We start from the raw sequence: 18,928 nt of genomic DNA on the forward strand, positions 1-18,928 counted from the left end.
GTCTCTAATGTGTACATACAAACCCGTTCCTCGTCCGCCCTGATTTTTACTCGTCCTTGACACCATTCGTAGCCGCTCCCCACGAAGCCCTCAACTTATCCTCCTCTTTAACAATCCTCTTCGGCAACGACTCGCCAATACCACACAGCACGAAAAGCGCCCACTTCCATCGGAACGGGTTGATCACGATGACGAACGCAAACCAGTACATGAGCTCGGCGTAGGTGAAGAAATCGAACGCCCCAGTGGGCGCACGAGCCTTGACCCAGCGGGTAAAGTCCACCCATGTCTTCATCAGTCTCTCGTTGGGCCTAGCAAGAGGGTCGACCAAGAACATGAGTAGGAAACGTGTGTAGATGCCGATGTGGTAGTTGCCGACTGTGCCGATGGCGTTGACGTAGGTGCAGTTGTTTGCGCAGATGTCCATGTGCTTAGGTGGGAAGACCTGTAGGTACCAGTTCGGGGGCTCGTATTTCTCCTCGAAACATTCCGGTGGGAGGAAGGTAAGAGATGGTCGCTCGAAACCTGTCGCCATGATGCACAAATCGCCCTGGATGAGCTCCTCGCGGCCAGGCCCACCTAAACATTGTTAGTACCACACCGAATGATCACAGACAGCACTTCACTAACCTTTCGGTACACCCTGGCTGCGGTGATTGAACAAAATCCCATTCTCCTCAAAACGTTTGATATCGCCACGGAGCCAGCTCGCCTTGCCACTGCGAATCTGCTCCAACACATCATTGTTGACCATTGGCGTGTCCATAAAGATGCCCTTGCCACTATTAGGCGCTGGCGCGATGTCGCTGAGGTCGCGGTAGAAGAACAGCCGTAGAAGCGATTCAGGAATCCAGGAAAGAGGAGTTTCGGCGCCGAAGATGTTCAAAGATAGAAGAATGTCGATGAAGGGGTTTCGTGGGATGATCCATTTCTCGCTGCGAGCCAGAATGTAGGTTTTCTTAGCACCAGCGTGGGCGGCGTACTCGAGGGCCTCCACAGCAGATGCACCACCTCCGATAACAAGAACAGTCTTGTCCTTGGCCTCCTTCCCGTCTAGCTCAGACGAATGGAAGACGCCGCCCTTGAACTTGTCTTGATTCTTGATCTGACCCATTTTCGCATCGCCACAAGTTCCAACAGCTGCAATGACACCATCGAAACGACCATTCGAGGGATCGTTGATGATCCATCGACCCTGGTTGTCCTTGTACACTTTCTCCACGCGAGTATCGAACTTGGTCTTCTTATCGAGTCCATACTTCTTCCAAAGCTCTTCAATGGCACCCACAATCTCTTTACGACCAGGATAGCCCTCGGACCATTTGACGCTGGGATGGAATCGGTACATGATGGAGTGGATCTGCAGGCCTGTCCAGAAGTCAGTACATGCTCAAGCACAGGCTGTATGGATTTATCGTACCCGACGTGTTATTCACACGACTCCAAATCCCACCCAAATTCTTCCTACTCCCCGCCTCGAAAATCGTAACATCGAACCCATGGCCAACACAATGCGACGCAGACGAAACACCCGTAAGTCCAGCTCCAACAATGGCGATCTTGGGACGACCCAGTTCAGCATTCGGTTTCGGCGGGGCAGGCGAGAGGATATAGTCGAGGAGGGTTTGGATCAGTTGGAAGAGGAACTTGATCGGGTCGTTGATGAAGTGCTGCAGAGTCTTGGTGATGCTGCCACTCGCCATCGTTGGTAGCTTTCACTCTTGCAGTCGATGGTGGCTTGGCTGGAGGAGAGCTCAGCTTTTTTCGAGAGCTGTTTTGAGCTTCGATGCGAAAGGAAGAAAACAGACTTGTTGTTTGAAGGAATTGAATTGGTGTACGTCACCCATCAAGGGGTGAATGAGTGAGCTCAAGACGATGGATCGAGACTCGACGATGCCTCAACGTTGTCGCCGGCAGACCCGGTAACTTCAAGTTGGAACACGCTTTCCCCAGTGATGTCATCGTCAGGCACGTTTTCGACTCTTTGGCATGTGAAAGGAGCTCTTGTCCAGCTCTCGACCTTCCCCTGCAAAACACTCCAATCCATTGAGCTTACCTCGCGCAACAACAACACAACCTCAAATAACAACATACGCTTGCAATACAATACAATCAATCAACCGCAATGGACGACCCAATCCAAGACATCACCTCCGTCGTCCACCGTCTAACCCAAGGCTCCCCAAAGGAACAAGAAGAAACCATCAACGAATACTTCACCACAAACGCCTCCTTCACACACCCCTTCTGCCGAACAGGAAGCTTCGAAGGCAGTCGATGGCTCATCCACGCCATTTTCCGGTGGTACAAAATCCTCAGTCCGACGATTGAATTGAGCGTCAATTCTGTTGGTTCGTCTTGACCATTCCTTTCCTCCAAAATCTCTCCCTGTCCCAAAGGCTCACGATGATGTGTTATAGCATTCGACGAAACCTCCCTCCTCCTCTACGTCAGCATCACGCAAACCTTCTCCATCTTCTTCATCCCCTTCTACTCCGCCCCCGTCAGCCTCACCACCGTCCTGCAACTCGTCCGGAAATCCCCCTCGCGGAGATACTACATCCAATCGCAAAGCGACCTCTACCAGACCGATCAGTTCGTCAGATTCTTCGCGCCCTGGGGGATCGGAGCCACGATCGTGTTGCTGTGGCATTTCTGGGCGACGTTTGCGTGTGTGCTGGGCGCGTATGTGGGTCAGCCGTTTACGAGGTGGATGCAGAGGAGGGCGGAGAAGAGGATCCAGGCGGGGCCGAATGGTGTGGGGACGGCGGGGAACAGTGGCCAGTATGTCAAGATAACGAAGCAATTAGGAGAGGGGAACTCCACTGGTGGGGACAGGCAGTTGCCCAGTACGAGGATCGTCAAGGTGAACTAGGTGTCTATTGAGAGAGTCATACTAAGACGCTTATACAAGATCAAATTATGGGGTAGGACCATATGAAACGGATTATCAGGTAGCATCGAACATCACGAGACGATATTCTTCTTCTTCTCAAAATCACAACTTCTTTTCAAATCCATTCTCTGAGTCGAGCTACGCTATAAACATCCTGACATCCTGTCCCTTCCCATTTTCAGAACACCGACTGCACCGCAAACCACAGCGAAACACACACACAAAGGAGTAAACTATGTTGATCTGTGCTTGTCGGCTCAGCCTTTGGGCACAATGCAGAGTATGAAATCGCAGTCGCTAATCGAAGGCCCCAATTTCAACCAGAATGTAACAGAGGCCACTGCAGCAGGGTATCCAGTGTCCAACGGGAAAGAGCATCGTCGAGGATCGAGAGAGTAAAGTACATTGCCGTGTCGTAGTAACAAGAGAGTCGTGTCAGCCGCTGGCACATACAGGCGCCTAACCTTGGTAGCCGTAGCCACGTCCAAACGGCGCTGGCTGTGGAGCTCCAGGTGTGGGCATGAATCCAGCAGGTGCTTGCCCGTAGCCTCCAGCGCTCTGTGGCGTCATCTGCTGGGTTGGCCAGCTACCGGCAGGTGGGTGCATGCTCTGGGGAGTCATGTTGCTCGGCCAGCTTCCTGGAGTTGGGTGCTGGTACTGGCCTGCCGGGGTGCTAGCTTGTGGCGACATAGCGTTGGGCTGACCGTACTGTGGGAAGAAGGCTTGAGGGGTCGGAGGGAAGGCAGACACAGCGGATTGAGGAGTCTGGGCTGGGTTGTAGCCGTCGAACTGGCCAGTCGGTGGGCGGTCCTTACCCCACTGATGACAATTAGCATGCGTTGTTTGATAGATATCGCAGTTGATGTACTTACGCTGCACTTGAGCGGTCTGCCATTAACATTGTAACCGTTCAACTGGCAGATGGCGTTGGCCGCATTCTCGTGCGTGTCCATCTTGATGAAAGCGAAGCCGCGATCGGACTGGAACCGAGTCTCGGTGACATAGCCAAAGTTCTGGAAAAGAGGCACCAGGTCGTTCTGGGTCGTGTACGGGGTCAAGTTGCCGACATAGCAGGTGGTCTGCCATTGTGGGGTCTGGTTGACGACCATCTCGTACGACTGAGCGCCCTGGGTAGGGAAGGAGTGGTGACCGTAAGGAGTGGTTGGGGTGATGCCCATAGAGACCATAGCTTGCTGCTGCGCGAAGGAAGGCTGGCCCTTTTGGTTGGCCCAGTTGCAGCGAATGGCACGTGATCCAAGCCATTCTCCGTCCATGGAGCTCAGTGCCTTCTCCGCCTCACCTCGGTCTCGGAACGCAACGAAACCGTAGCCACGCGAGCGTCCCGTCTTCATGTCCCACATGACACGTGCCTCAGAAACTTGGCCGAAAGCTGAGAATGCTTGCAAGAGGACCTCGTCGTTGACTTCGTTGGAGAGATCGCCGACGAAAATGTGGAAGTGGTTCGAGGTATCTTCCTTGGAGGTGTTGTTGGACTGGTAGGCCCAGTTGACGCGGATCTCTTGCTGGTGCACCCGTCTGCCGTTGAGGGTCTGCATGGCTCGCTCTGCCGCACCGGGGTCGTCGTATTCCACGAATCCGTAGTTGTAGCCCTTTGATTGGAACTGTCAGAGTTAGACTGTGTTCGGAAACTGCAGTCGAATTGAGGTGCTTGATATACTGCAGTTGCCAAATGCGCAACCGACAATAGGCAGGCAGCGGGTCACGCGGCCTGTTATTATCGGCCAGACACGGCAGCTGCCATTGACTCGAGGGTCATGTGCGGTGGTACTCACATTCTTGTCCGGGATAATCTTCACATTCTGCACATGTCCAGTCGTCTCGAAAATCTGCTTGAGCACGTCCTCCGTCACGCGTGGATCAAGACCACCAACGTATAGCGCTCGTTTGTTCGGTTCTGGAGCAGCTCTTCTGACATAGCCTCCCGCGCTGGTTGGCGACATCAGGTCTCCCATTTGCATATCGACCGCGGTGGGGATCGGGTTGGTGTTCTGGGGGATGTTGAGCGGCGGGACTGGCGGCGGTGGCATGTGACCCTGCTGGGAGCCATTCTCGTAGCCAGGCTGGCCTGGGGCGACTCCCGTGGCGGGCGGCGGCGGCAGCGACGAGGCGACGGAGGTGTTTGTATCGGCCATGGTTGGTTGAATGGTAGAACTCGAGGAGATAACAAAGATGAGAGCAGATAGGAGCAGAAAGGGCCCAAGAGGAAAATGCGATATGCGCTCAGCGGAAGAAGCTGCTGCGTGTGAGATTAGGCGCCGTGCTGGCCGAATGAGCGTGGTGGGCAAGGGACGAGGAACGCACAAGGAGACAAAAGCTCGTGAATGCTTAGCTGTCTGGAGGAGACGACGGGAGGTCGAGTAGGAGATGGTGCACAGATGAGAGCTGCCTCTGGCGGGCGGGTCTGTCTGTGGGTCTTGCTGGTTGGGGTGGGCGGCGCGCAAAAGACTCGAAGCAGGGTGTGTCGACGGAGACGTCGAGCAAGGCGCACAAAGCAGCAGCAGCAGCAGGCGGAGGAAAACGGTCCAGCGACGAACAAAGGAAACAAGAATGCAGACGGCGCGGCGACCCGGGCACACGGTCTGCGGGTGGTTGCTGATGGACGGCGACGGTGGGAGGCAGGATATGAGCAGCGACAGCAGAGACCAGACGACGGACGTGACCAAAAGACCCCCGGCGGCTGCTCCCGAGCTTAGCTTGCTGCTGCTGCTCACACCCAGCCTGCATGCAGGTGACCACCGACCGAACGACCCGAACCAAACTCTGGTTATACATAGCTCCAACACGCTCCTTTCCGCCATCTCACCAGCAACCAGTTTGCGCGTCATCGTCGCATCGACATGGCGGCAACGAGCAGCAACCACGCCGAGCTGCTGGATCAGCTGCATCTCCAGCTGAACTCTGTGGTACGTCTGGGCATCTGAACAACGACGGCCTTCCATCTGATAATGTCGCAGCTCGAACAGACCGGTCGCGTGTTCGTGGCCCTGGCCAACAACCCCAAGGCGCGTCCAGCAGCGCAAGTCACGAAGCTCCAGCAAGTCATACCCGAGGCCGCCACGAGCTTCCATGAGGCATTGGATCAATTCGAGTCCGAGCTGGTGCGTCTCTCCACGTGTGATCATATGTCAATGCTTATATAGCTGACTCGCTTATAGCGTTCAGCTCAGACCGTGATGCGGCGCGATCTGGCAGTGTGTCGAGAGCGATCTGGCGTGCACATCGAACCGCCAGTCTTGCCAGCAGCACAACCACCTCAGCCAAAGGACGAGAAGGCAGCTTCAGACAGCAAACCCGAACCTGAATCAGTACCCGAGCCAGACGTCAAGCCGGTCGAGACGGTTTCGCAACACGAACCTCCCAAGCCTGAAGCACCACCCGACGAGGACATCGTCATGGAGGACCCAGCTCCAGATGACGAGGAGAAGCCGGTACCCGTCATGTCTTTCGACGAGTTGATTGCGGAAGACCTGCCAAAGCAGCCGTCACCACCTCTCGCAGAATCCAAGCCAAGTGTAGCCGCGCACACGTTGCAAACGACCGACGACCTCAAGCCACTAAACGAAGGCCTTCACCTTGACACCAAGCCATCGGCCGAAGAAGACAATACTGGCGAAGACCAAGGTACCGACGACGACAAAGCGCCAGACACCGCGAACGACCTAGACTCACTTTTCAACGACCCTATGAGCGCAGGAGGAGCTGGTGGCGAGAACCAAGACTTCAACTTCGATCAAGACAACTCCAACGACATCGACTTTGGCTCCTTCGGGGCAAACTTTGATGCGAATGGCGCCGACAACGACAACATCTCATCCCTGCTACCAGGTCTGGAGGACTACGCAAATACCCAGCCGACCAGCAATGGAGCTGACCTTGACCTAAACGAGCTTTTCGGAGTCGGCAGTGCAAGCAACGGAATGGACTCGCAAGGAGCTGGCGAACAACGAGACTCCACCTTTGAAGATCTCATGGACTTCAACCTCGACGGCATGGACACGGGCAGCGGTGGAAACAACAACACCAACAACGCCGATTTCGATTTCGACTCGCTGTTCAACTGAGAAGTGAAAAACCTTTGAAGTTGAGAATAGCATACATATACCCCAGCCGAATTGTTCGACTAGCTAAGCAGTCGAACCCGCATACCAGGAACAGGCGTGCAGGGAAAAAGCAGTGCGGACCTCTGCTCAGATCAGATACAGCTAGAATACCGAGCTCAATCGTGTGTGATCCATCCCGTATCTTTCTCTCTCTTCTTCTCTTCGTGTCGTTGCCTGCTTTTCGTTCGAGAAACCCCAAAAACCCACAAAGGAAAAATGAAAACCCAAAACCCAAAGACCCAAAAAGCAAATGCAGATGTTCATGTCGTGAAGTCGAAGACGTTGGATGAATGTCCGGCTCATCATTCATATATTATTCCTTTTTCTTTCTTTCTCTTTCTTTTCCTCAAGATATCCTTCTCGTAACGTCCGTGATCGTCGTTCGTCGTTCGTCGTTGGATAAAGATACGAGTGGGTACGTGGTCGTAAGGAGTTGATGATGTACGTGGGTGCGTGCGTGCGTGCGTGCGTATTCGCCTCGAGAGTGGCGATGTACGCGCTTGCGCGTTTGTGATGCTGAAGATACCATGCCCGCCTCAGATCTAGCGACCCCAAACAAGCCTGCCGTACAAACTACCAGCCGTCGGCATCAGACCGAAGTCGTCACGCTTCTCGTACTCGTTGAACATCAAGACATGACCGAGCGGCTTGACGAACATCTCACCGATATGGCCAGAGACGCCCCAATCCTTCAGCTCGCGAGCTTTGACGGTGCCGTGGAACGCAGGGTGGTACGGCAGGGGGATGGAGCCCTTGCTGCGCGGCCACTTCAGGACGCCCTGCTTCTCCTTGTCGTCGACGTCGACGACGGTGATGGTGAACTTCTGGAGCTTCTTGGCTTCGCGGAGGACGGCGGAGAGGGGGAGGATGAGGTTGTAGGCCCACTTCCAGTGCTTGAGGGTGATGTTGAGGGTGGTGACGTGGCGGAGGGTCTTGATGGGGAGGTAGCGGGAGGGTTGTGGGAATCGCCAGTTGCCGCCGTCGATGGCGGGCGAGGTGGGGAAGACGATATTGAGGGGCTGGCTGCGGATGATGGCGAGGGCCTCTTTGGTGATGCGCTTGTTGAGGAGGAGGATGGTCGGCGTGGTCATCTTGGGGTTAGGGAAGGGTCTGTTGACTCTGTTCTCGTTTGGCCACTTGGCAACGCTGCGGGCGAGGGCATTGGAAACGGAGGACCAGTCGAAGGCGTCGCCGTAGACGATCTCGCGAACCTTGTCGGGGAAGTCTTCGAAACCGATGACCTTGGGTCTCTGCATGTAATGCTTGACCTCTTCGGCGACTGCTTTCTCGAGGCCGATGAAGGTGACGTTCTTGACGCCGCGGACGATCTTGAGGCTCAAGATGGCGTCTCGCAGTTGGTCACGGAAACCACAATTCCAGCTACCGGCGGCGCAGGTGGTGACGTGCTCGACGAGGTTGGGGTCGTCGAAGCGGATGGTGAAGTTCTTGAGGTGGTGGCCCTTGGAAAGGATCTGGGCGAGGCTCTTGATCAACCTGGGAAACGTTAGCAAAGGTCGAAATTGAGATGTACTCGACAGAACATACCGCATGTAACCGTGCCAGGTGACGCTGAGGGTCTTCTTCGTCAGGAGAGGGTGGCCTTTGTCGGTGATCTCGATCGAGGAGAGCTGACGGAGAGGATTCGGAGTGATGACCTGGCTCAGCGGCTTGATGTTGAAGATACCGTGGTTAAAGGTGATGGAGTGCTTGCGGATAAGGGTGATGGCCTCGCAGAAGATCTGGCGACTGATCAAGAGGATGCTGGGAGTCGAGCAGAAGGGAATCTTGCCCAATGGCTTGTCGTTGCCAACATCAGCCTCGGCCTTGACGAAATTGAAGAACTCGCTGAAGAAGCCGTTGATGTTGGCGAAGGAGAAGCAGAAGAAGTAGATCAACTCGCGAATCTCGGCTGGGAGGGCGAGGAACGGGAAGATGGTCTTGAAGAACTTGGTTTGCTGGCGAGTGACTCGGCGGCGATACGGCTTGGGGAGGAGAGCCATTGATGCAGTGCGCTTCTAAATTCAATCGAGGTTAGCTGTGCTGGTGTGTCGTGTGATAGTGCGGGATACATACCATGGTGAGTGTAGTCGAGGTTGGTGTTTGAATATGTGTGGGCGTTGGGCTGTTGCTCAAAGTCGGCTTCAAAGTGCTTGTAGATGCTATTCAAAAAACTTGAAAGGTCGACTGCAATGGCTTGAAGAGTTCAAAATTGAGAGAGGACAGCGAGGTAGTTATAAGTTTGGAGAACACAGGCCGCAGCCGTGTTTCAGGTGAGTGAAGGAGAACCATTGCTTTGAGGCTGTCAGGTTGAGTCCGAGTCGTGGGAAACACCTGGGAACAGCCTACTATTGTCTTCCCGAAACTGGTCATGACAATGCCCCAATAGCTTGGGAGAGGGACACAGTTCCGTGTACATCTTCTTCAGAATTCAACGCCGAGATCCTAGTCCGCGGGAGAGTCCTGGGATAAGAAACATTCATCCGTGGGCTGCATAGACCTGTCTCTCCCACTGTGATCCCAGCGCGCTTAACAAAAACAGACCGCACGTGCTTGGCATCTCAATCAGTGAAGTGAGGACACTGTTTCGCGCTCCGTTTGGCTTTCTGATTGGCCGTGCTATTGCTGCCTTATCTCCAGCACGTGTATTGTTGTGCCGAATTGCCAGATTTTCCGTCACTGCGCGGCATTCGCGCTGTATTCAGCAGCCTGCGAGCTGCTCGTGACAATGAGTGAGGAAGAAACTGCAGATGGTGTGCTCAGAGCGGCTTCTCATTGGTCTACAGTTTCGAGATCTGCCGTCGTCGCTCGCTGTACCAGTCGCCAGTGTACCGTGTCTTCAGCCATTGCTCGTAGACAAGCTTGGCGCCGGCATCAGACCCGGATCTGAGCATCTCATGGTAGACTTCTAGCTGTTCCTGGAATCCAGGATTTGGCTCACACACAGGTCTGCCTTCATTTAATTGCGCAAGAGCCTCCACGGGTGAAATGCGATACTTCCACATCAGGTAGGCTATGACGATGGTTGCCGAACGCGACTTGCCCATTGCACCTACGCGAAACGTTAGCAGAGGGGGCTGTGAATGCAGGGGCCTGGCAAACGCTGGAGTCTAGCAAACGACGGGGGACTACTCACAATGCACGAACACTGCTCCGCCATTGCTCAAAGCTGATTCAATGAAGTCGTTCGTATCTCTGAAGTGGTTCGTATGGGCAAAGAAGTTCTCGTTGGGGTCATCGTCGAGCTTGACCTGGATATGAGTGTACTCCTTGAAATGTCCGGCTTCGTAGAGATCGAAATCCAAGGCCGAAATGATATGGCTTATTCGGTACTCTCTGAACAAGTCTTGTCTCTGATAAAGCGCATGTAATCCACCGATGTACAAATTGCCCGCACGAGGCACTTTATCGACCCATCCCATGGTGAAGTGGCCGGAGGACGAGGAGATCTACTCTGACGTGTAGGCTATGCACAAATGATCTATGTCCTTCCCTCTGACTGTATGGAATGCCCTGCACAGAATCTATGGCCGTAAATGACAGGAAAACACGAGATGGAAGATGTTGTAGAAAGAATCAGGAACTTCGATTCACCTGAAGTCGTCCCGACGTTGGCTGGAGTGGTCTGTGCTTCCTGGGGCCCATCTTGCGGCTCTGGCCAGCTGGAAGGTTGATTTTCGACATCGACCTCGTGCTTCCTTGCAGTTCCACCAAATCAGCCAACATGGTCTCACTGAAGTTCGCAGCGATCGCTGCTGTTGCCCTCTCGTCGTTCACTGCCTTCGCACAAGATCCAGAAGCTGACGGTATTAAGGTACAGTAATCCAAACAGCATTGGAGATGCTCAAGCTTTCTGCTAACAACATCTCTTCAGGTCGAGGATGCCACCGAGCCCGCCGTCGAGGATGTCAACATGGAAGATATGTTGAAGTGGGCAGAGAGCGGAGGAGAAAGGCAATGGTCTGAGGAGCAAAAGGCGCAGAAACCTCTCAACGTCGCCGTCAATGTCTCGTTCCCAGATGCCGAGATCTTTGGAGTCAAGATGGTCAATGGCCGACCCACCCGAGCGCTCCTTCACATTGTGAACAACGAGGATACCGAGGTCAATGTGTTGGTTGGACTTGGTGCGCTCCTGACGCCAATTGACGCCCCAGGAGCCCCAGACCCACCGCAGGTTGTCCGCAACTTGACTGGCACCAAGTTCGGCACCATCATCCCGCCAAAGACCAAGGAGACCCTTACTTACGCCTTCTCGACTGTCATGCACCCTCAGGATCTTACCCTGGAGCTTAAGACCGTCATCGCACGAGCCCAGAGCATGTTTACTCTAACCGTGTTCAGGGAGACTGTTGCAGTTGTGGAAGCTCCTGTCTCGATCTTCGATCCTCAGATGTATGTTTTCCCGCTTGGTGATTGCTCCGACTTACACTAATATCGATTGCAGCATCTTCCTCTACCTCTTCCTCGCGGGTGCTTTCGGCGGAACTTGCTACTTCATCTACAACACTTGGATCACCACACTCTTCCCTCAGAAGAAGCGAGGAGGCAAGGGCGGCGAGCGCGCCAAGCGATCGACTGGAGGCAAACCTGTTGACCCAACCGACCAGGTGGCCGTGGCCGGTGCGGATGGACCTGCTGTAACAACTGGATCCAAGGGATACGACGAGAGCTGGATTCCAGCAGGACACTTGAACAAGCCACAGGCGAGGAAGGTTGGCGGCGGCCGACCAAAGAGCAGGGCAGCATAGACGTGAAAGGTGGAATTGGAAACTCGTACCAAACTTCGGCCCATGTTGCCAAGACAGCCTTGTCCATCCCAGCTTCGAGTTGATATTGGAGGCTTGTATATCAGGGACGGAGGGGTGTGCAGAAAAGACGGCCTGCCAGGAACTTGTACCAATACCAAGTATCTAGACGGCACAATGTAAAAAGCGACAAGCTGCAGTAGCAACGAAATGTACTCGAGAGCAGGCGTGAATTGCGTTTTCATTAATTGCTTATTCCGTCATCGGACTTTTCCATGAACAAATGTCAACATGCCTCGCTATACATGACTTGATTTCCCATAATAGTACAAAATTGTCCCAACCAGATGCTATCATATTCATCATACCCGATCATCAATATCATCATCCTGTGCCGTCAATGCATAGTCGTTATTCTTGACATAAGGTGGCCTAGAAAACCTCTTGTCAACGCCTGTTTCCATCCAACCCACAGCCATGTGTCCTATGTTCAATATCAACTGGAAGCGCACTGAGCCTTACCTGAAATAGTTCTTAAGCCCAACAATGGCCGCACTCCCAAGTGCGAACCCGCCCAACACCCTGCTCCAATCCTGCTCGTAGGATGCCTGTCCCACACTCAGAGCAATCAAATCGTACACCAGACACCCTCCCAAGATCCAATCACTGCAAGCGGAGAGCAGCCCAAACCCAAGCCCAGTCGCCACCTTGAGAGACTTGCTCGGCAGCTGATTCCTATAAAACGCCACCGAAGTATTATGCAAAATATCCAGCACGCCGATCCCCGCAAACGTCTTGGAGACGACATGCGTCAGGATGGAACCCCAGGACTTGGTGTTCATGGGCTCCAGCTGGGAGAAGACATAAAACAGCTGCGCGGTCGTGTTGACGATCACGAAGATATCCGCAACCTTGAGGTGGCTCGCGTTCCAGAAAAACATCCACGTGCCGATGCACACGTTGCCGAGGGCGTAGTACGGCACGAAGCGCACCATATCGTCGAGCTCCTTCTTCTCCTTGGGAATTTGCGGGCTGAGTTTCCACAGCCGGTACATCCAGGCGAGCTGGAAGAGCTGCTGAGGGAAGAAGAAGCCCGCGATGAAGTAGGGTTGCGGGGAGAAGAAGGAGAGGTTGGCGTCGTGGATGTCCTTCATGTTGGGGGACGAGAACATGCCGTATTGTTGCGCTGCGAAGTCGTAGAGGAAGGAGGCTGGCGCGAGGTATCGCGCGGTGCTGAGGGAGACGCCCATGGTTGCTGGGAAGGTGGTTAGTATTGACATGATTGGGAGATTTTGATGGAGGGAACGAGTGAATGAGAAGGAAATGATGGGATTAATGTATACCTATGTATGAGCAGGCAGGCACGGAAGAATGCCTTGGAGGCTGTGTGGCTGACTGACGGTAGCGACGTATCGAATCGGTTTCGCGAAGGATTGAAACTCTGTTCAGCAGGGCGACGTCCGGTGAGAGTTTTGTGCGATGTGACGGGAGGTGCACAAGATAATAGGAATGAACCACTACGGCTAGAGCTGCGTAACATATATAAGGTTGGTTTGATCAGCCTTACACGCCATTGTATGGTCTTTGAAACCTAGCCAGGGAAAGTCGTGATGTAAGTAGCGGTCATTCATCGCGGAGACCGGGGGAATTCAGAGCTCCTACATGTACTTGAGATCTAGGAAATCCATCATAGACCGACTATGAGACCGGTGATTTTTCGCCTGGCGAAGATACTCTCGTGGTGTTGTATGGTGTTTCGATAATCTTACTCTCACATCGCAAGGCTGAACCTCACGAAAGCCATCAAACGGCTGACTGTTCACAAATCAGCGTTGGTGCGGAGGATTGTCCGATGTCTGATTCTTGTCTCCTCGTCCTGTCCGTCTATTGTACAGCGCTCATGTATTTGAGCAACTCATCTCAGTCGCATGTCCCTTGTCTGGTACATTGTCCAGTCTCTTCATCATTAAGCTCATCCATTACTCCTCAATCGTCACCGTCGGCACTCTCTGAACAGGAGCTTGCGAGTTCTGACGCTCAGCATCAGCCGCATCACTGCTGTTGCGTCCACTGGTGTCCTTGCTCTCTGGGAGCTTGCTGCCGTCCCATTTAGAGCTCGTGATCGGGTTGACGCCCAGAACGTACATGGTGTCGATCTCTTCAAGACTCCGGTCTTTGGTCTCGATGACGAAGAAGAACACGATCGCGAATAAGGCCAGACAGCAGCCACCGAAAACCAGTCCGTAGAGGTAGTCGATTTCGTCGGTGATGAAGCGGGTGAAGAATGAGATTAGGAAGTTCCACAGCCAGTTGGATGCAGTGGCCAGCGCCATGCAAGGAGCGCGGTATCTCGAAGGATATAGTTCACCAACGACGGCCCAGACGATTGGTCCCCATGTTGTCGCAAATGCAGCGATGAAAAGGCACGAGAAGACGATCAGAACGTTTCCAGGAGCCGGGGTGGAGGCAGGATCGCTCTGGCTGAGAGCGAAGTGACCAACGAAGGAGTAGATCATGAAGCACTGTCTGGACGTCAGCTTGGTCCCAGGATAAAAACGATGGCTTACTCACCATGAACATCCAAGCAGCTCCAGCCATCAAGGCACTGCGTCTGCCGCACTTTTGCACCACGTAAAGACCACCGAAAGTGCAGGCAACGTTGACAGTTCCCAGAATGATCTGGGTAACGTAGCTATCGTTCAGACCAGTGGCCTTGAAGATAGTTGTACCGTAGTCTAGGAGCCAAAAGTCAGTACATGTCTGGGCCACAAGAGCTGTGAGTTCTGCGACGTACAGAAAAAGAAGTTCGCGCCAGTAAGCTGCTGTCCTGCTTGCAGAACAATACCAAGGACGGTGCGGTAGAACATCTTTGGTCCGGTGAAGATCTCGTGCCAAGCAGTGTCCACACCGGCCGTCTCCTCGTCGAGCTTGACCCGGATCTCGTTGACGAGTATGTTGATCTCGCGAGAATCTGGCGCCAGTCCAGCAAGTCTAGCAAGGGTGTTACGAGCCTCCTCTTCACGTCCAATACGGTATGCATATCGAGGGCTCTCGGGCAGGAAGAGGATACCGGCGCCGAGGATGAGCGCCCACAAGAAGGAGAGACCGTTCGGGATGCGCCATGAGGCACTGGTGCTGTCATCGTGAGTGCCGTAGCAGACCATTTCCGCAGTCCAAATACCGAGCGTAATGAAAAGCTGGTACGATGAAACGAGGACACCACGGATGATCGCTGGCGAGCTTTCAGATTGGTACATTGGGACAAGTACGGAGAGGGAGCCAATTCCAAATCCGTTTACGAGGCGTCCAACGGCAAATTGCACCCAAGACGTGTTGGAGGAGATTTCGATGACGGTTCCAATGCAGCAGAAGAATGCAGAGCAAGAGATCGAAAGTCGACGGCCAAGGACATCCGCAATCTTGCCGGCAATAAGAGCACCGAACAGACATCCTGCGCAGAGCAAAGCTGTGATCGTTCCCTGTCGGACGGCAGAGAAGGTGTAGGAGCCATCGCTCTGCAGTTCACCGAAGCGTCGAGCATAGTCCTCCATTTGGAAGAAACCTGAGATCTGTCCAGAGACATAGCCGAACCTGAGGTGAAGTTGTCAGTACATAATGATTGGAGAGGGTGCGATAGTTGTCGACGTACATGAATCCACCTATCGAGGCGACCAGTCCAAGGTATACAGCAAGGAAGGTAACCTTCTGGCCAGCACCAGCGGTGGGAGAGGGAGCCTTCTCAAGTTGATTGGCCTGCTGAGCCTCACGCTCAGTCCGCTTGAGGAACGGCATGTTGAATAAGCAGAACGATGAAGAGACTGCTGGGAAAGGACGAGGAGGTGAAGGAGATCAAAAAAGAAGAAGGACGTGGACACGCGCTCTTCTTATGCCTGCCGACGCCCACGCGCCTAAACACCGCAGCAAGCTCTTGGAGTCGTGGGGCTCTTCGAACGGAGGCCCATGGTGAGCCCCAATGTCACAATGCAACTTTCGCGGGCACGCGGGTTGCAGACCTTGACGGCTCACGGATCACATCTGCGTGGTTGGAGTGGGTCGACGGTGAGAAAAGTGTCCGTGAGTTGAACGACTGGCGCTTCATGTGCTTCCAGCCGAACCGAGTCTCGAGGCCTATGGAGAACCACCAAGCCCATATTGGAAGTCACTTGCAGGCGTAGGAGAGTTCAGGAAGGAGACCCGAGATCAATTATAGGACGTTGCTCTCTTTGGGACAATTTTCGTTGCCGTCGAGTACTCTTTCGTCAGGGCTGGTCTTGTTTAGACTCTGCTCAAAATGCAGATCATATACTGGTCTCATAGCCGTCCTGAAGCCTGACGACATGTCGAGTGGCCCACCGGAGCCGGATGAACATGCTGCGCGAGGCATGCCGATCGGTTCGAAAGATTCTGCACAGAGGTTGGCCGTGTCACGCCGTTATTCTGAGAGAACGAAGTCGAGTTCGGACCAGCTAGCGTCTTTTTCACAGAGTGTCGGGACGCGGCGAGCTGCATTAGCGCCGGCTCTCAGACAGCCTCTGTCGATCGCCGTCGCCCTCTGTTGACCTCACTGCTTCAAAAGCGCATCAGACAAAAGTGTCAAACCTCGAAGAATCGCGGCATACTGCTACTGAGCGTCAGCGAGAAAAGACGCTGCACAACAGACTGCTCGTTTGACAACGCCAACCCTCATTCGCTCTTGCTATCAACACGAGTGGACCTCCTCGAACGATATCGCTATACCACCGTGATGTGACCGAGATTCGGCCCACATCGAAACACATCTCTCAATCAAAGCTCGTCGGACATTGAGGGCTAAATTCGGTATCGGAAGTAGGGCACACGACCAGACCTGCCGACGATGCCGTGATTCTTCTCACGCTGCGATGCGACCCTGACGCAAAGCGCATCTTCTAGTCTTTGACCAGTGTTCGACAAGACAGACACTAGAAAATTTGACGAAGACGCGAAGAACGATGACAGAAGATCTTGGACGACGAAGTCTGGGCAGACGTGATGCTTGTCTCAAACGTTGCTCGGCCTCGCTTTTCGAGTTGTGATGCCGTGACCGTTCAGGCCACGAGGTGGCACAATGCGTCGTATCCCTGGTTTGATCAATTAAGAAGCTTCGGGTGCCCACCCTCAAGACTTCTGGGCCTGGCAGGACAAGGTCATTCAAGTTTGCATTTGACAACGCACAGGCACGTGCGGAACTCTTCGAAGCTCGGGCAACATACACGGCAGAGATCTGATCGCATCAACATTGGGCGATTCCATATCTTATTGAAAATCGCCGTCCATGTTCAGATGAAAGGAGAGCGACCATCCATCGGGCAAGCATTCTGCAGACCCGACTGGATCTAGCTCGGGCCCGAATTCAACAGTATGTCTTGGTCAATGCATGCATCAAGAATTCGGCCAACGCTCATTGCTGTTGAATATCTCTATCGGCAATGGATAAGGAGACAATTCACTCATCGTACCTCTAGACCGCCTAAAGATCGCCTTGCGGCGCCAAAACGCCAATGTGCTGGTGTACGTCTTCCAAATCCGTATGCACGACTCAATGCCCCAAAGCCAATGCTGATCATTCATGCATTTATGCCCTCACGCTCAACTTGCCCATCTCGGCGGCTATCAGGTCATCATCTTTCTGCTGCGAGAGATCCACAGTGCCGTCTGCCCGTGCCTTGTCCAACACCTGCTGAAGAGAAGCGTGGTTGCCCCCACGAAGATATTCCTCATACTCTCCAATCCTCTTGCCAGACTTCTCCCACCGCTCTCTGTATGCCGATCGCCTCTTATTGCACTCCTCTTCGAACGCCGGCCAATACACCGAATGGTCGTACTCGAACTTGAGGTCGCCTTCATGGTGGTCCCATAGTTGTGAGGGTGGGACATACTTTCGTAGGTCCTCGTTGAACTTCATCTTTTCCCGCGTGACAGGATCGATGAATGAGCTGATGAGTTTGAAGAAGGTGTTGACATACCAAGGCAGCTCACTGATCAGCGCCTTACCTAACCGCTCAGGATTGTGGCCTTGGAGGATGTTCAGGACAGCACGTGCTTGTCCAACTGAGGGGACGTTGCCGCTAGCAGCGCCCTTGAAGTTGATGATTAATGCGCTGTTCTCAACGCCAGGAGGCATCATGTCGATCGTCCGGTCCAGCATGTAGCACAGGTGGTGGATCTGGCGGTCCGACATCTTGGTGTTCTGCTTCGCTGGGTTGAGGTAGAGGCAGGGTCGGGCATCGTTGTCGAAGCCAAGCTGGACCTGCTTGCCGGTCTCGTTCTCGGGGCTGATGTAGTCATGTGTGAATGTGTCCGCGCCATACTCTCTTCTCCAGCTCAATGTCTGCTGCAGACGCTTAAGCGCGTTGGCCGTGTTCCACTTGGTGGCACGCAGGTAACGCAGAAGACACTCCCTCGTCAGGAACATCCGCTCATGATCTTGAATGGGCGCCTGAGGTGCATTCTTTGCGGTTGTAGCAGGGAGAGTCTTCCACTGCGAGACACCCGCGAATACAGTGGCGTACTTGACTTCTTGCTCAGGAGTCAGCTTTGCAGGAGGCAATGGCTTGCTGGTGGCTGTTGGCTTTGGTATCGGTGTCTTTAGAGAGCCATTGGTCGGTGGCTTCCACTCCTCCTCTTCACGCTCAGCTCCAGCTGAAGTTGCGGTAGCACTACTCGCAGGGGTGTCGGAGGGCTGGATTTGCGACGAGGTTGATTTGAAGGAGTCGGCAGAGACGAACGACTCTGGACGGGAGTTATCCGTGCCATTCGGCGTCAGGTGTTGCGACACAGGCAGCGAGGTGGTTTCGTTGAGTGGTGCCTTCTCGTCGGCTATGATGGTGCCATTTGCGACGCTCCCGGGATTGGCGGTCTGAGCCATGGTGCCACGGTATGTCGGGAGATAGATGGTGTGCTTCTCGCGGCGGCGACAGCGGCGAGGGCGAGGTATTAGAAGGGCTGACCGCTGTTGCGAGAGGAGGCAGCTGCGTTGGGTCGGTTCGAGAATTGGACGATTATGGAGTTTAGACTTCGAGACCCTGCGTCTCGCGTGGGCTCGGAGGGATGATACTGGCGAGAAATGATAATGCGAACAGGCGCAAAGCTTTCCACTCTAACGATGACCAAGACGAACTGTTGCGGCACCTGCGCAGAGATGCAACGTG

The 18,928-nt window shown here is 53.9% G+C and overlaps 10 protein-coding genes across 10 annotated transcripts; 3 read left to right on the forward strand and 7 right to left on the reverse strand.

Moving 5' to 3' along the window:
• Positions 1–46: 46 nt before the first annotated feature.
• M409DRAFT_69901 (uncharacterized protein) lies at positions 47–1,703 on the reverse strand (the record flags this gene model as incomplete). Its single annotated transcript, XM_033818488.1, has 3 exons — positions 47–579; positions 631–1,368; positions 1,421–1,703. The coding sequence occupies 3 exons, from the start codon at positions 1,701–1,703 to the stop codon at positions 47–49; spliced, it is 1,554 nt and encodes a 517-aa protein (XP_033662195.1).
• A 422-nt stretch (positions 1,704–2,125) lies between these two features.
• On the forward strand, positions 2,126–2,875 carry M409DRAFT_28344 (uncharacterized protein; the record flags this gene model as incomplete). Its single annotated transcript, XM_033808993.1, has 2 exons — positions 2,126–2,351; positions 2,421–2,875. 2 exons carry the CDS (start codon positions 2,126–2,128, stop codon positions 2,873–2,875), a joined length of 681 nt encoding a protein of 226 aa, XP_033662196.1.
• A 480-nt stretch (positions 2,876–3,355) lies between these two features.
• Positions 3,356–5,049, reverse strand: M409DRAFT_59303 (uncharacterized protein; the record flags this gene model as incomplete). The annotated part of the gene is made up of 3 exons (XM_033814151.1): positions 3,356–3,715; positions 3,769–4,518; positions 4,690–5,049. 3 exons carry the CDS (start codon positions 5,047–5,049, stop codon positions 3,356–3,358), a joined length of 1,470 nt encoding a protein of 489 aa, XP_033662197.1.
• Positions 5,050–5,754: 705 nt separating this feature from the next.
• Positions 5,755–6,978, forward strand: M409DRAFT_59304 (uncharacterized protein; the record flags this gene model as incomplete). Its single annotated transcript, XM_033814152.1, has 3 exons — positions 5,755–5,820; positions 5,872–6,015; positions 6,073–6,978. 3 exons carry the CDS (start codon positions 5,755–5,757, stop codon positions 6,976–6,978), a joined length of 1,116 nt encoding a protein of 371 aa, XP_033662198.1.
• Positions 6,979–7,559: 581 nt separating this feature from the next.
• Positions 7,560–9,017, reverse strand: M409DRAFT_59305 (uncharacterized protein; the record flags this gene model as incomplete). Its single annotated transcript, XM_033814153.1, has 2 exons — positions 7,560–8,511; positions 8,563–9,017. The coding sequence occupies 2 exons, from the start codon at positions 9,015–9,017 to the stop codon at positions 7,560–7,562; spliced, it is 1,407 nt and encodes a 468-aa protein (XP_033662199.1).
• Positions 9,018–9,794: 777 nt separating this feature from the next.
• M409DRAFT_69904 (uncharacterized protein) lies at positions 9,795–10,436 on the reverse strand (the record flags this gene model as incomplete). The annotated part of the gene is made up of 2 exons (XM_033818489.1): positions 9,795–10,066; positions 10,151–10,436. The coding sequence occupies 2 exons, from the start codon at positions 10,434–10,436 to the stop codon at positions 9,795–9,797; spliced, it is 558 nt and encodes a 185-aa protein (XP_033662200.1).
• A 302-nt stretch (positions 10,437–10,738) lies between these two features.
• Positions 10,739–11,762, forward strand: M409DRAFT_28348 (uncharacterized protein; the record flags this gene model as incomplete). Its single annotated transcript, XM_033808994.1, has 3 exons — positions 10,739–10,828; positions 10,889–11,406; positions 11,459–11,762. 3 exons carry the CDS (start codon positions 10,739–10,741, stop codon positions 11,760–11,762), a joined length of 912 nt encoding a protein of 303 aa, XP_033662201.1.
• A 515-nt stretch (positions 11,763–12,277) lies between these two features.
• Positions 12,278–13,009, reverse strand: M409DRAFT_28349 (uncharacterized protein; the record flags this gene model as incomplete). Its single annotated transcript, XM_033808995.1, has 1 exon — positions 12,278–13,009. One exon carries the CDS (start codon positions 13,007–13,009, stop codon positions 12,278–12,280), a length of 732 nt encoding a protein of 243 aa, XP_033662202.1.
• Positions 13,010–13,738: 729 nt separating this feature from the next.
• On the reverse strand, positions 13,739–15,551 carry M409DRAFT_69907 (uncharacterized protein; the record flags this gene model as incomplete). Its single annotated transcript, XM_033818490.1, has 4 exons — positions 13,739–14,281; positions 14,331–14,494; positions 14,554–15,350; positions 15,409–15,551. The coding sequence occupies 4 exons, from the start codon at positions 15,549–15,551 to the stop codon at positions 13,739–13,741; spliced, it is 1,647 nt and encodes a 548-aa protein (XP_033662203.1).
• A 1,801-nt stretch (positions 15,552–17,352) lies between these two features.
• Positions 17,353–18,645, reverse strand: M409DRAFT_69908 (uncharacterized protein; the record flags this gene model as incomplete). The annotated part of the gene is made up of 1 exon (XM_033818491.1): positions 17,353–18,645. One exon carries the CDS (start codon positions 18,643–18,645, stop codon positions 17,353–17,355), a length of 1,293 nt encoding a protein of 430 aa, XP_033662204.1.
• Between the last annotated feature and the right edge of the window lie 283 nt (positions 18,646–18,928).

The sequence above is a fragment of the Zasmidium cellare genome, assembly GCF_010093935.1.
Source record: "Zasmidium cellare ATCC 36951 unplaced genomic scaffold M409scaffold_42, whole genome shotgun sequence".
In the NCBI taxonomy this organism is placed as follows: domain Eukaryota; kingdom Fungi; phylum Ascomycota; class Dothideomycetes; order Mycosphaerellales; family Mycosphaerellaceae; genus Zasmidium; species Zasmidium cellare.